Source organism: Diaphorina citri, unplaced genomic scaffold (assembly GCF_000475195.1).
Source record: "Diaphorina citri unplaced genomic scaffold, Diaci psyllid genome assembly version 1.1 scaffold5, whole genome shotgun sequence".
Taxonomy (NCBI): Eukaryota; Metazoa; Arthropoda; class Insecta; order Hemiptera; family Psyllidae; genus Diaphorina; species Diaphorina citri.
Window position 1 is genome coordinate 433,559 of NW_007377444.1, and position 13,436 is coordinate 446,994.

Genomic DNA, 13,436 nt, shown 5'->3' on the forward strand with positions numbered 1-13,436 from the left:
ATAAAAATCGAATCAACGCTTGGCTCCGGGTTTATTCAAATTGAGTTCTGATTGCAAGATGCGAGCTCTAAGTGTTCTTTTGTTCGTCGCTTTTGCGATATACTACTGTGAAGGCGTGGCCAAAACGGTGTGCTACTACAACCATAAGGCATTCAAGAGAGATGGTAAGATTTTGCATCTTTTTTGACATGATTTTTGAGATCACTGTTTACTTTTTGGGTCGTTTTCTTCTCAGAGTAAAGTCTCACAGTTTTGTGGAGGACTTAATGCCATATTCAGATGTGGTGTTGGGTAGGGATAGCCATTTCTAGATAAACAGGAAGTGGTCGAGTGGAAAAACTTCCGGAAGGACCTCTATTACTTTATTTAGAGATAGCTTCGTAAAACCCGTGGAAAATTACCTACCTTGTATCTCATTTATCACCAGTCTATGTTGTTCTCTGATAACTGACATCTAATTTATTTAGATTTCATCTATTTTTTTCTATATTTATTTATTTACCTATACCTATTTATTTTTTAAATAATCTTTGTGGAATTAATACTTATTAGGTAGTACCTTACGTATTTTTTTCCTCGATAGGCTAATAGATTCCACAAAGCATTCTTTTCCCTAATGACCAATTTACCAGTCAACAGAGGTATCAGTTGGAACCGATAATGAATTCGTAATTGCATGTTCACAATAAATTATACGAGTACCTAATTGTTTCATACACTGGTACCGTGATAATCCTAAGTAAGTATTTGTACCTAAGTACAGTATAGTAGCTACTTGAGAAACTTCTAGAGTGTAGATGGATTTTTTTTTTCTTTTTTCTCTCTCTGGTCGTAGAAAAAATGAGATTGGTACCTAATTATTAACGTGTAGGGGTAGAATTAGAATTTTGTTTCAAAATTCTATCCTTATAGGTTTCAAAATTCTACCCCTACCTGAGACTTATAGGTGTTGGAGCTCTTTGCCCCTGCATCTTACACTCGTATTTATGAACAAGAATGATCGTTCTTAGATCAGTCTCAAGTCAAAATTGACCAATCAAATGCCTTGAGACTATGTAATCAGAATCAAGCTTTTATCACACATAACCCAATATCACACGGACAGTACTTGTGTTTACCTTTACGTCGGCGTCGGTCATGGTTCTCTCGATTTCTTCCAAAAAGCTGCTCCCTCATTGTATCAGCAAATTAAAAGAGCTTACCCTATAAGGTACAAGTTTTTTTTTTTGGACTTAACTTATCAAAACTGATAAATTTGGGGAACATAATGAGGGGACAAATTCGAGAAAGCAAAGAGAAGGTATGTTGCTGATTTGATGAGAACTTACGGACTCAGATAAAGCACAAAATGAATGGAATAAGCACGAGCTGGTCTCATTATCAAACGTAAAATGAGATTTGTAGGTTATCAGTAGATTTGTGTTCAACAATAAAGGCCACTCGAAGGCGTTATGACTATTAGTAATATTAGAAGAAATTGTGTTAATAATAATCAATGATAGCTATGTACTCGTATACCTAGTGGGCTTTTTACTTTCTATTACTACAGTATAGCGAGCTAAACTAGTAATGAAAGTATTGCAATCGGTCCAAATTTTTGTATGTCGCACTCTCAAATAGCTTATCATGCACCGTTTTTCACTGTAATGTGACGTCATGTTTAGAGTAAAGTTCAAAGTTCTTATGGAATAGCTCCCAACTCCGTTCAACTCTTCAAAGCATAGGTACAGGATTCTTCATTCGCGATTCTATTCAGCCAAAAGACCATTTTGTATGATGTGAGGATATAAGTAGGTACCTATGTAGGTAGGTATCTTATCTTGTATCTTCGGATAAAATTTCTTGCTGTGAGTGACCGAACCCAACCCAGGTGAGGTGAACTACCTAATCCGAAAGTATTGTACCTATGGATATGCGTATTTTGCCAAGGTCAATGTCAGCAAGATCGCCTAATGCCTAATGGTTCAGGTAATTTATTCTTGTTAAGTTCTCCACAGGGAGGGTTCAAGTGTCAAGCCAATCGTAATAAATTTTAAAAAGCAATCGTCTTCACTTCTATTCTCGTAAAGGAGGAATTTGTTTTTCCTTGAAATTTCAAAGGTAGATATGTAGGTAGGTACCTACAGCCTACTTAATCTTTTTTTTTTTTTTTTTTTTTAATTATTTTAGTGTTGGGTAGCCCATTAATATTGTCATAGGTTTCATTATTTTGGTGGGTAGGTACCTATCAACATACATTATACGCGTACCTACCTACTTTTTGGAATGGTGTCATCAAACATTTTAGCAATTTAGCCACAATATGCAATGATGCCGTGAGGCCAAACCGGTCCGGTAAAAAAGTAGGCAAGTGAAGTACCTATCGTACTTGTAAAGTTACAGACCTACTATTCCCTACACTCATAAACTCAAGTACTGAAAATAATAGTTAAGATGTAAGTGCATACCTACTTCATACTTCAGGTACCTACCTACCTACCTACAGTAGGAAAGAATAAACAAGACGTAGCCAAGTATAAAGACGTTAATTTAGACGTGTGTAGGTAGTACCTTTTCAAACAAATATCTTAAAAATAAGATGTGTGTAGGTAGTAGGTACTCAAACAAGAAATGACGAGACCAATATGTTAATTAGGATGTTATTATTGCACATTGTCACCTTACACTTCTCTAGAAGCCACAAGACATCCTTGACAGTTGCCTATCTCATAAATAATAAACTAAACAGTGTTATATATATGTAGATATTTTATACCTTAGGCCCGGTGCACAAGGAACGAAATGTGTCCTAAAGGTACCTACACACTTACGTCAGTAGGCGTCCACAAAGGAGAACCGACCATCGAGCATATCGTAGTCCCGGCCCAAGGCAAAATAAACAAACCATGCTAATAGAAGCGTCCTCAACGGAGCCTTGACCATAGGTCCGGCCTCGCAGAAAATCAAGAAGTCGAGCCCAGTATTTTTTCCTGTGATGGTCGATGGTTTTCAGTACACAATATTTGCCCAAATTAGAGGTCTTATAACAAACGACATTTGCTCAAATATGACGTTCAAGCGAAAGGATCTGTCGAAAGACACCAGAATGGAAGACCATCTGTCGAAAGACCAGGTTGTTAGACCAAGTTGGGATACATGTAATGACGTGTGTACCGAGCTTTATTTATGTAGGAGGTAGAAATAAATTTTCCTAATGATGACTACAGATTGATGTAGGGAGGGGCAAATTTTTATAATGATGACTACAGAATCTACAGATGAACTTGTAAATAAACAAGGTTCTAGGTACCTACCTACAATACTTGGAATTGAATCTCATTTAGCCACATAGGTAATGTAAATACTACCTACTTATATTAGCAATGAGCTATATTGATAAAGGAGTGCCCTCTGAACAAAGCATTAGTATATTAAAAACAGTTCCTAGAAATAATGGACTTGTTTGGTCAGCACTTCTGAGATTTCATTGGTCATGAAACAAACAAACATTACCCATGGGTAGTTATAATATGATATACCTATGTAGATGGGTATTGAATACATCTTACTAGGCGTTCATACTGGCGCATATAACCCAGATTTGACCATAGCGATCAGCTTAACTCCATACACAAAACACCCACTCAGAGGCTTAGTTGTAAGGGCAAACAGCCCTAAAGGATGGGTCGAGCTTCTACGAGTCTGGCCATAGCGAAAATAAAACCATGTTTAATTAATACAGACTACCATAATGAAGTTCCCAGCTAGACAGAAGTATACAGATCAGGTGTGGCGTTATTTTGGCAACAAAATTTAGCTTAAAGGCAAATGAAATTGAAGTTGAACTTTATGAAAGAATTTACCTTAAGGGCAAATGAAATTGAACTTTAACTTTATGAAATGATTTAGCTTAAAGGCAAATGAAATTGAAGTCTGAAAAGCTTTAATGAACTTCTAATTGCAAAATTAATCCGCCATACACACAATATCTGTGGCCTATTTTACGTGATCACATGAGTAGTCCATTACATGAGGCACTGGTAACACTGGTTTATGGTTATGGTCAAAACGCGCCTTTGTGCATCTGACAGATATAAACTGTAGTTTACATCGGTCACAGAAGGGTTAAGGTGTCTCGGAGATATCTCGAGATCATCCAATTCATTTCGAACTAAATACCTATTTGCCTGTGGGCAGGTAAGAGATTCATATTGTTTACATAGGTATACAGGAAACCAGGTCGTCTAATTAGTTCTCAACAATAATAATGAATGAGTCACCACTCTTACACGACGGATCTTGATTGGTTTATTTATTATGTTTATTCAATTGCTTCACTGGCGTAATTTGGCGTACATCCTATATCCCACGTTCGCAGCCCCCGCGGTGTCCCCGGCATTTAAGAGCTCGCAGGGGCAGTTGGGGGCCCCTGAAGAGCATCCGCCTTTTCTCATTGGTATTGACCCAGAAGATCCGTAAACGAAACCTTGAGGGGGCCCCGAAGAAGTACACATGATACGTCACTGAGTTGTTTCGTTTATTTCCTCTTCTTCAGGTCCCTCTCCTATCGGAGGTTAGAGGCATTTAAGAGCTCGCAGGGGCAGTTGGGGGCCCCTGAAGAGCATACGCCTTTTCTCATTGGTATTGACCCAGAAGATCCGTAAACGAAACCTTGAGGGGGGGCCCCGAAGAAGTACACATGATACGTCACTGAGTTGTTTCGTTTATTTCCTCTTCTTCAGGTCCCTCTCCTATCGGAGGTTAGAAATCATGATGGTAATCTCGTCTTTGTTTCTTGCAATCCTCATTAATTCTTCTTGATCAGCACACCCATACCAGTGTCTCAGATTACTCCCCCATGATTATCTTCTTCTGCCTCTGCTTCGTCTTTCTTCCATCTTTCCTTCCAGTATCACATTCACAGCAACTTGTACTTTATTTCCTCAGGAACGGCCAAAGTTGGACCCGAGGAGCTGAAGCCAGCCCTGAGCATGTGCACCCATTTGGTGTACGGGTTCGCTGGGATTTCGGACAGCGGCGACTACCACATCAAGTCCCTGGACAAGGAATTGGACACGGACAAGAACAAAGGCAAAGAGCTGTTCAAACAGATAACCGCGCTGAAAACTTTCCAACCCAACCTGAACATTATGCTTAGTGTGGGAGGATTTGAAGATGATGATGACAAGGAGAAGTATTTGGAAGTGGTAAGTGACTTTGAGATGAAAAATGACAAATGAAAAACCCTAATTAGCCTAGGTAGCTGATATAGTTTCAAAGGGTTCTATTTGCCTGAAAAGAACAAACACAAGTCATCATGGTGTTTGACTGCGGTTAAGGACGAGCCAATTGAACATGGCGAGAGACCATCACCCTGGTGTATGGCTGATGTAAAAGGTATTTCCTCTATTTTGTCATCACCTTTCGGCTATAGCTGAAGCCGTTACAACAACAAACGAGAAATGACCATTTCTTGTCTCGTGATTTGTCCATGAGACAAAACCCATTTCTTGTCACGTTTCGTCCTGCATCAGTATTCGAGATAAGGGCGTTCACCTTGCAATAATTACCAGATACCAAATTTTAGGTACAAAAAATATACCCTGTCAGGTACCTAAATAAAATCAATGATTCAAGTATTTTCCTTGTGAGTCCGACAGTAAAATGTTTTCATTTGAAAATGGATGAGGTTTGAAATTTTTCCACATTGGACTTTAATCAGAATGGATAAGGGCGTTCACCTTGCAATAATTACCAGATACCAAATTTTAGGTACAAAAAATATACTATGTCAGGTACCTAAATAAAATCAATGATTCAAGTACCTATTTTCCTTGTGAGTCCGACAATAAAATGTTTTCATTTGAAAAAGGATGAGGTTTGAAATTTTTCCACATTGGACTTTAATCAGAATCAAGCTTTTATCACACATAACACAATATCACACGGACAGCACTTGATTGTGATATAGTAACACAAAGAAAAGACATTTATTTTCCTTGTGAGTCCGACAGTAAAATGTTTTCATTTGAAAATGGATGAGGTTTGAAATTTTTCCACATTGGACTTTAATCAGAATAAGAATGGAAGACCATCTGTCGAAAGACCAGGTTGTTAGACCAAGTTGGGATACATGTAGTGACGTGTGTACCGAGCTTTATTTATGTAGGAGGTAGAAATAAATTTTCCCAATGATGACTACAGATTGATGTAGGAAGGGGCAAATTTTATAATGATGACTACAGAATCTACAGATGAACTTGTAAATAAACAAGGTTCTAGGTACCTACCTACAATACTTGGAATTGAATCTTTATACTTTTATATTTATTTTAGAATCTGTAAATATAAATCTCTCTTTGTACATAAATACAGAATACACGAAATGAAATTAATCTTATTTTTTGAACAAAGCTAAATTATCTTTCAAGGGGTCGAATGGTACATGCAACTGCCAGTGGTTTTTCTCCGCCAATTCATTGACTGAATCTACAAACTTTTCCATTTCTTGTTTTTCAATACCGATGATGTACTTTTTACTCTCAATCATTATTGAAGCGTTTTCCTGTATCAGCCCGTTCAAATGGGGGCCAAAATTTTTCACAGCAGTTGACGAGATGTATACCATGTTGAAAAAGTTCTGAAACTTGGAGGTTTGTGGAAATTGATTGAGTGATTCTTTTTCAATACCGATGATGTACTTTTTACTCTCAATCATTATTGAAGCGTTTTCCTGTATCAGGCCGTTCAAATGGGGACCAAAATTTTTCACAGCAGTTGACGAGATGTATACCATGTTGAAAAAGTTCTGAAACTTGGAGGTTTGTGGAAATTGATTGAGTGATTTGCACGGCAAGAAATGTACCTGTGCTTTGGGGATGTACAGCGCAGAATAGGTTTCCTTCTTCTTGTTGATATCTCTACCAGTCTCCCTAGGGGATACAGAATCCCCCGCCTTGGCTACATCAAGTTTATTCATTTCTCTGATGACAACTCCCAACTCTTCTTCATCTCCTCCAGCACGATGTTCATATGCCTTGCCTTGTTCTATCTCGTAGAATAATCGCAGTAAGTTTCGTTCCATGATATCTGCAGATCTCTTCATACAGACTCCATTACTCATTCTCAACATATCTGTGTCTTCACTCTCAATACCAAATCCCAGGAATGGACCATTCATAATGTCTCCCAAGTATCAACTCCATTACTCATTCTCAACATATCTGTGTCTTCACTCTCAATACCAAATCCCAGGAATGGACCATTCATAATGTCTCCCAAGTATCCAAGGCTTACTAGCTTCTCTCCTTTAGCAGACACGCCCGATGCAAAGGTTAGGTTCGGTTCTGTATTCTCTGTTTCTATCCAAGTGAATGCTACCCCTGTCTCTCGCCAATGCTTATACTCCTGATAGTTGACTCGTTCTCCGCCAGGTTTTGGCTTCAGTTGCATCTGATAGTCCCAATCAAACACCCCATCCCTGTGATCATATCTCACGCCTAGAGATCTTCTGAGACGGATATCCCACATGAATACACTATTGAACAGGGTGTTATTCTGCCAGAAGTGAAATATGCTCTCTAGGGCGTCCAACTCTTTGAATTTCATGAAATTTAATCTGACGAGGGGTAGCCTGAAGTCCAAGTAACTTTCATCTGTGACCATGAGAACAAGCTGTCTGGATTTCTGAACGATGTAGTTTACTGTTGAAGGACGCACTAAGAGGTTTCCGTAGATCTCCATCCATAGTCTTGCCTTTTCCTGAAGTCCCAGAACGTGAGGAGGTTCTAATGCCGCTGAGAACAAAAAAAATTCACAGATTTTATTAGTACCTACACCTGGCGTTGAGCAAAGCGATTTAATCATCCTCCATAATCTCGCTGGATATTAATATATCTGTTACAAGTTTAATAATAAATCGCAAAAATCACTAACTCATGATGTCATCTCACCTGTCAGCAAAAGCATTTGCTTGGCCACAAAGTCCACCAATGGTTCTACCACATAGAAATTGATTTTCCTTCTGGGATGTCTGTACTTTTTGGCAACTGTTTGCAAGATGTGTCTGGCATCTGCCCCATACACCACCAATATGTTTAACACTGGTATTTCCACTCCTTTGGTCTCGATGAGGTACTCCTGGAAATCTATGGCTGGAGTGTAGCCCCACCACATCTTTGGAAAGAATAAAAAAAAACTAAAGCTTTTAACGAGAAAGTGAGATATCGTAGATGAAGGAAATACCTAATAAGCTTAGAAGATATACACTGAAGAAAACTAGAAAGTTGTTTATCGTTGCCTTGACAACGGCAATAATGCGGTAGGTATAATTATCTTGTTTTAAATTATTCGCCGTTGCCAGCCTGATTAGTTGGAGTTGGAGGTTAACGCGTCTACCTTATAAGCGCTAGGTCGCAGGTTCGATTCCCGCTCGTGGCCACATTTATCCTCGTTAGGTTTTTCATCTCTTGCATGTCGGGATGGCAAGACCTCAGTTGTTACAGTTACGTCTATCAAACCTCTTAAAAGAAAAGAAAAAAAAAGTTTTATTTCGTTCTGTTCCCTCTCTTATCCACTCGAGTCTCGCGTGATCGTCAGAACCTTTTCAAGTCCCGGGACTCAATTCGTATCCACAAAACCGTGGAACTATTTTTTCGGAGCTCAGGATTCAACTCACCTGCATCTGTTTTTCTCAATCACCTTGTAATGTGTCGGTCTAGGTATGCTTAGCTTGGTCAGTTAATGTTGCAATGATAACACCTAGGTGGAGGGGGTAATCAAGATAAACATCTCGAGGTATAAAAATCGAATCAACGCTTGGCTCCGGGTTTATTCAAATTGAGTTCTGATTGCAAGATGCGAGCTCTAAGTGTTCTTTTGTTCGTCGCTTTTGCGATATACTACTGTGAAGGCGTGGCCAAAACGGTGTGCTACTACAACCATAAGGCATTCAAGAGAGATGGTAAGATTTTGCATCTTTTTTGACATGATTTTTGAGATCACTGTTTACTTTTTGGGTCGTTTTCTTCTCAGAGTAAAGTCTCACAGTTTTGTGGAGGACTTAATGCCATATTCAGATGTGGTGTTGGGTAGGGATAGCCATTTCTAGATAAACAGGAAGTGGTCGAGTGGAAAAACTTCCGGAAGGACCTCTATTACTTTATTTAGAGATAGCTTCATAAAACCCGTGGAAAATTACCTACCTTGTATCTCATTTATCACCAGTCCATGTTGTTCTCTGATAACTGACATCTAATTTATTTAGATTTCATCTATTTTTACTTTCCTTATCCTATAGGAAGGAAAGTAATGTAATCGGGTCAAATTTTCGATGGTCAGTTTTTAATGAAAAAACACGTTTTGAGGTCCCTAGAGCCTAAATCCAAAGTTTCAGCCATTGGTCCGTGTGTGTGTCTGTCTGTCTGTCTGTGTGTCTGTGTGTCTGTGTGTCCGTGTGTCTGTGTGTCTGTCTGCAAAATATCTCGAGAACGGTAAGAGCTAGAGACGGGGGGGGCTTGGGGGGCTTAAGCCCCCCCAAAGTTATCAGGGCCTCTTACACTAGATAAAATTGGATTTCAGAATAATAATCCAAAACACCATTTTTTACTTTTATCCTATAGGAAGGAAAGTAATGTAATCGGGTCAAATTTTCGATGGTCAGTTTTTAGTGCCAAAACACGTTTTGAGGTCCCTAGAGCTTAAATCCAAAGTTTCAGCCATTGGTCCGTGTCTGTGTCTGTGTGTCCGTGTGTCTGTAAACAAAATATCTCGAGAACGGTAAGAGGTAGAGACTTGAAATTTGGTATGTAGCTGTCAAATGTGACAAGGATGCGACACGAAACTTTTGGTTAGGATCGGTGCAACGGTTGGCGGCATTTTACCGCTTTTTGGCGGTTTTTGGTGTAATTTAACAATATCTCGGGAACGGTATAAGCTAGAAACTTGAAATTTGGTATGTGGTTCACTAATGTGACAAGGATGCAACACAAAACGTTTGTTTGAGATGGTTGCTGCGCTTGGCGGTATTTTTACCGCTTTTGGACAGATTTCGACCGTTTTTTGGCGGTTTTCAGCTATAGCGACAAAACGGTTAGAGATATTGTAAAAGTTAGGGTAAAAGAACACTCAAATAAGCATCATTCAATAGGATAAGGAAAGTCGTGTGATGTTCACACCAGATTTTTTTCTTTATTTATTTATTTACCTACCTATTTATTTTTTAAATAATCTTTGTTGAATTAATATTAGGTAGTACCTTACCTACGTATTTTTTTCCTCGATAGGCTAATAGATTCCACAAAGCATTCTTTTCCCTAATGACCAATTTACCTACCAGTCAGTTGGAACCGATAATGGATTCGTAATTGCATGTTCACAATAAATGATACGAGTACCTAATTGTTTCATACACTGGTACCGTAATAATCAGAAGTATTTGTACCTAGTAGACCTAGTAGTGCTTGGGAAACTTCTAGAGTGTAGATGGATTTTTTCTCTCGCTGTTTGTAGGAAAATGAGATTGGCACTTAATTAGGAACCTATAGGGGTAGAATTTTGTTTCAACAAAGAGAGAGAGAAAAAAAAATGCTTTCACTATGACCACTACCGTACCTTATAATCGGAATACTAATTTTAAATGGGGGAATACCTAGTTAACTCTCAGAAAAATGTCGGAAAACCCATCTTTTGGGACTCTTTGCCCCTACACCTCAAAGTGGACTTTTTGTATGCCGTAGGTACGTTCAAATAGCTTATCATGCACCGTTTTTCACTGTAATGTGACGTCATGTTTAGTGTAAAGTTCTTATAGAATAGCTCCCAACTCCGTTCAACTCTTCAAAGCATAGGATTCTTCATTCGCGATTCTATTCAGCCAAAAGACCATTTTGTATGATATGAGGATTTAAGTATTAGGTACCTATGTAGGTAGGTATCTTATCTTGTATCTTCGGATAAAATTTCTTGCTGTGAGTGACCGAACCCAACCCAGGTGAGGTGATGTACGTACGTACATACATACACACGTACAGACCATGGGCTAAAAACCACTTTTTTGGAATCAGGGGATCCCAAAACGGATATTTCCAACCATTTCCCGATTTTGAAAATTTGGAGCGATTGCAATACTTTCATTATAGTATAGCCGCTAAACTGTAGTAATAGAAAGTAACACTGTGACACCTAACTTGTCGTCTCGTCTCGAATTCAGTAGGTAGTTATCACCGTACTTTTTTACCTGTACTTTGGGTAGGTAAGCTCATAAAGAATAATTCTGGAATTTATTAGGTAAGCTCACAAAGATTAATTCTGAAACTCATCTTCTGTTTTCAGCTGGATGACCCGAAATACAGAAAGAGTTTCATCGAAACAACTGTGGCAGCTCTGAAAAAGTACGGCTTCAACGGATTGGATCTGGCCTGGGAATTCCCCGTTGTGACTGAAAAGCACGAATCTTACACTCTTGGTAAGTAGGACATGGTATTTTAAAATAGGTATATGAATTTTTTTATTATTATTATTATTATTTTTGAAGAGGTTTGATAGAGGGAACTGTTTTTGCTATGGTCTTATCGTTCCGAAATTTAAGAGAGGAAAGACAGGATAGGAGAAAGTCAGCCGTTCCGAGGACGAACATTATCTGTTCGGGATAAAAACCACCTTGGGCGGGAATTGAACCCGCGGCCTAGCGCTTACCAACCAAGCTAACTAGACTGGTATATCATATGATACGATTTCATATGACTAAAAAGTTATCATCTAATAACGAGGTAACCCATTTGACGTTTTTTTTTTTTTTTTTTTTTTAAGGATCCATTGGGCAAAAAACCAAAAAACCCATTTGGCGTTTTTTTTTTTTTTTTTTTTTCAAGGATCCATCTGGCATAAAATCAAGAAAACCGTCACCGGACCCAAGGATGACAATCCAACCCTTCATCGTGAACATTTCACTCTGCTCATCCGAGAAATGAAAGCCGCCTTCCGAGCTGAGAACTTCCTACTGAGTGCCTCCGTTTTGCCGCACGTCAATTATACCGGTAAGTTTGGCGGTAAACGTAGAACATGTTAAAGAGAAATGCGAAATAGATAGGAAAGAAATCGACCAGGCTTGAGGAAAAAAATTTCACTCAGAGGCCCTCTTTCAGAAAACAATTGAAAATACCTAAGTGGCTAGTGGCAGCAAGTGTGGACGTTCAAAGAGGAATCCCCTTTGTTGGAAAAAAAAACAACTTTTTACAAAAGGCCCCTGTCTTTTTTCTCTCCTCCAGTATACTTTGACGTCCCCTCCATCACTCAACATCTGGATATGATCACTCTCCATGCCTATGACTTCCGTACACCCCAGAGAAACCCCAAGGAGGCTGACTATTCCGCTCCCCTTCACTTTGTCTACGTCTCCAGTATACTTTGACGTCCCCTCCATCACTCAACATCTGGACATGATCACTCTCCATGCCTATGACTTCCGTACACCCCAGAGAAACCCCAAGGAGGCTGACTATTCCGCTCCCCTTCACTTTGTCTACGCACGGACTCAGATAAAGCACAAAATGAATGGAATAAGCACGAGGTAGTCTCATTATCAAACGTAAAATGAGATTTGTAGGTTATCAGTAGATTTGTGTTCAACAAAGGCCACTCGAAGGCGTTATGACTATTAGTAATATTAGAAGAAATTGTGTTAATAATAATCAATGATAGCTATGTACTCGTATACCTAATACCTATGGTTCAGGACCGTAGGGGAAAGGGAGCTAATTTTTCGGAGCTTGGCCTATAGCAAAGGAGAAAAATTGAGCTCAGGGCCCCCCTAAATAAAGCCCTGCTATGTGTCCCCAAATCAATCGGGAACTGTGACGTAAAGGTAGGTAATAACTAATAACTATGGCAAAGTCCATTTCCTAAGGACAGGGCAATTTCGCCTTTGAAGGACTTGAAAAAGAAAGCAAGAAATAATAACAATAAAAATACTGTGACACCTAACTTGTCGTCTCGTCTCGAATTACGTAAAGGTAGGTTAGGTAGGTAATAACTATGGCAAAGTCCATTTCCTAAGGACAGGGCGATTTCGCCTTTGAAGGACTTGAAAAAGAAAGCAAGAAATAATAACAATAAAAATACTGTGACACCTAACTTGTCGTCTCGTCTCGAATTCAGTAGGTAGTTATCACCGTACTTTTTTTTTCCTGCACTTTGGGTAGGTAAGCTCATAAAGAATAATGCTGGAATTTATTAGGTAAGCTCACAAAGATTAATTCTGAAACTCATCTCCTGTTTTCAGCTGGATGACCCGAAATACAGAAAGAGTTTCATCGAAACAACTGTGGCAGCTCTGAAAAAGTACGGCTTCAACGGATTGGATCTGGCCTGGGAATTCCCCGTTGTGACTGAAAAGCACGAATCTTACACTCTTGGTAAGTAGGACATGGTATTTTAAAATAGGTATATGAATTTTTTTA

At 38.9% G+C, this 13,436-nt stretch overlaps 2 protein-coding genes across 3 annotated transcripts in view; one reads left to right on the forward strand and one right to left on the reverse strand.

The window, feature by feature from the left end:
- The first annotated feature begins 7 nt into the window (after positions 1-7).
- The window catches only part of LOC103523836 (chitinase-like protein EN03), a 15,338-nt gene continuing 1,909 nt past the window's right edge, over positions 8-13,436 (forward strand). Inside the window, exons 1-5 of the mRNA XM_026833073.1 lie at positions 8-164; positions 4,927-5,186; positions 11,311-11,443; positions 11,850-12,014; positions 12,379-12,461. Coding sequence (XP_026688874.1) covers positions 59-164; positions 4,927-5,186; positions 11,311-11,443; positions 11,850-12,014; positions 12,379-12,461 — 747 coding nt within the window. The 5' untranslated portion in view covers positions 8-58. The remainder of the gene's footprint in view (positions 165-4,926; positions 5,187-11,310; positions 11,444-11,849; positions 12,015-12,378; positions 12,462-13,436) is intronic.
- The window catches only part of LOC103524306 (dynein assembly factor 3, axonemal), a 16,677-nt gene continuing 9,578 nt past the window's right edge, over positions 6,338-13,436 (reverse strand). The window contains exons 1-5 of one of the 2 annotated variants that reach the window (XM_026833050.1): positions 8,657-9,236; positions 7,932-8,154; positions 7,252-7,775; positions 6,773-7,162; positions 6,338-6,604 (exon numbers count right to left, since the gene is read on the reverse strand). In XM_026833050.1, coding sequence (XP_026688851.1) covers positions 6,377-6,604; positions 6,773-7,162; positions 7,252-7,775; positions 7,932-8,154; positions 8,657-8,662 — 1,371 coding nt within the window. In that variant the 5' untranslated portion in view covers positions 8,663-9,236 and the 3' untranslated portion in view covers positions 6,338-6,376. Of the gene's footprint in view, positions 6,605-6,772; positions 7,163-7,251; positions 7,776-7,931; positions 8,155-8,656; positions 9,237-13,436 lie in introns of those variants that run through there. The other variant, XM_026833035.1, reaches the window with a different exon arrangement.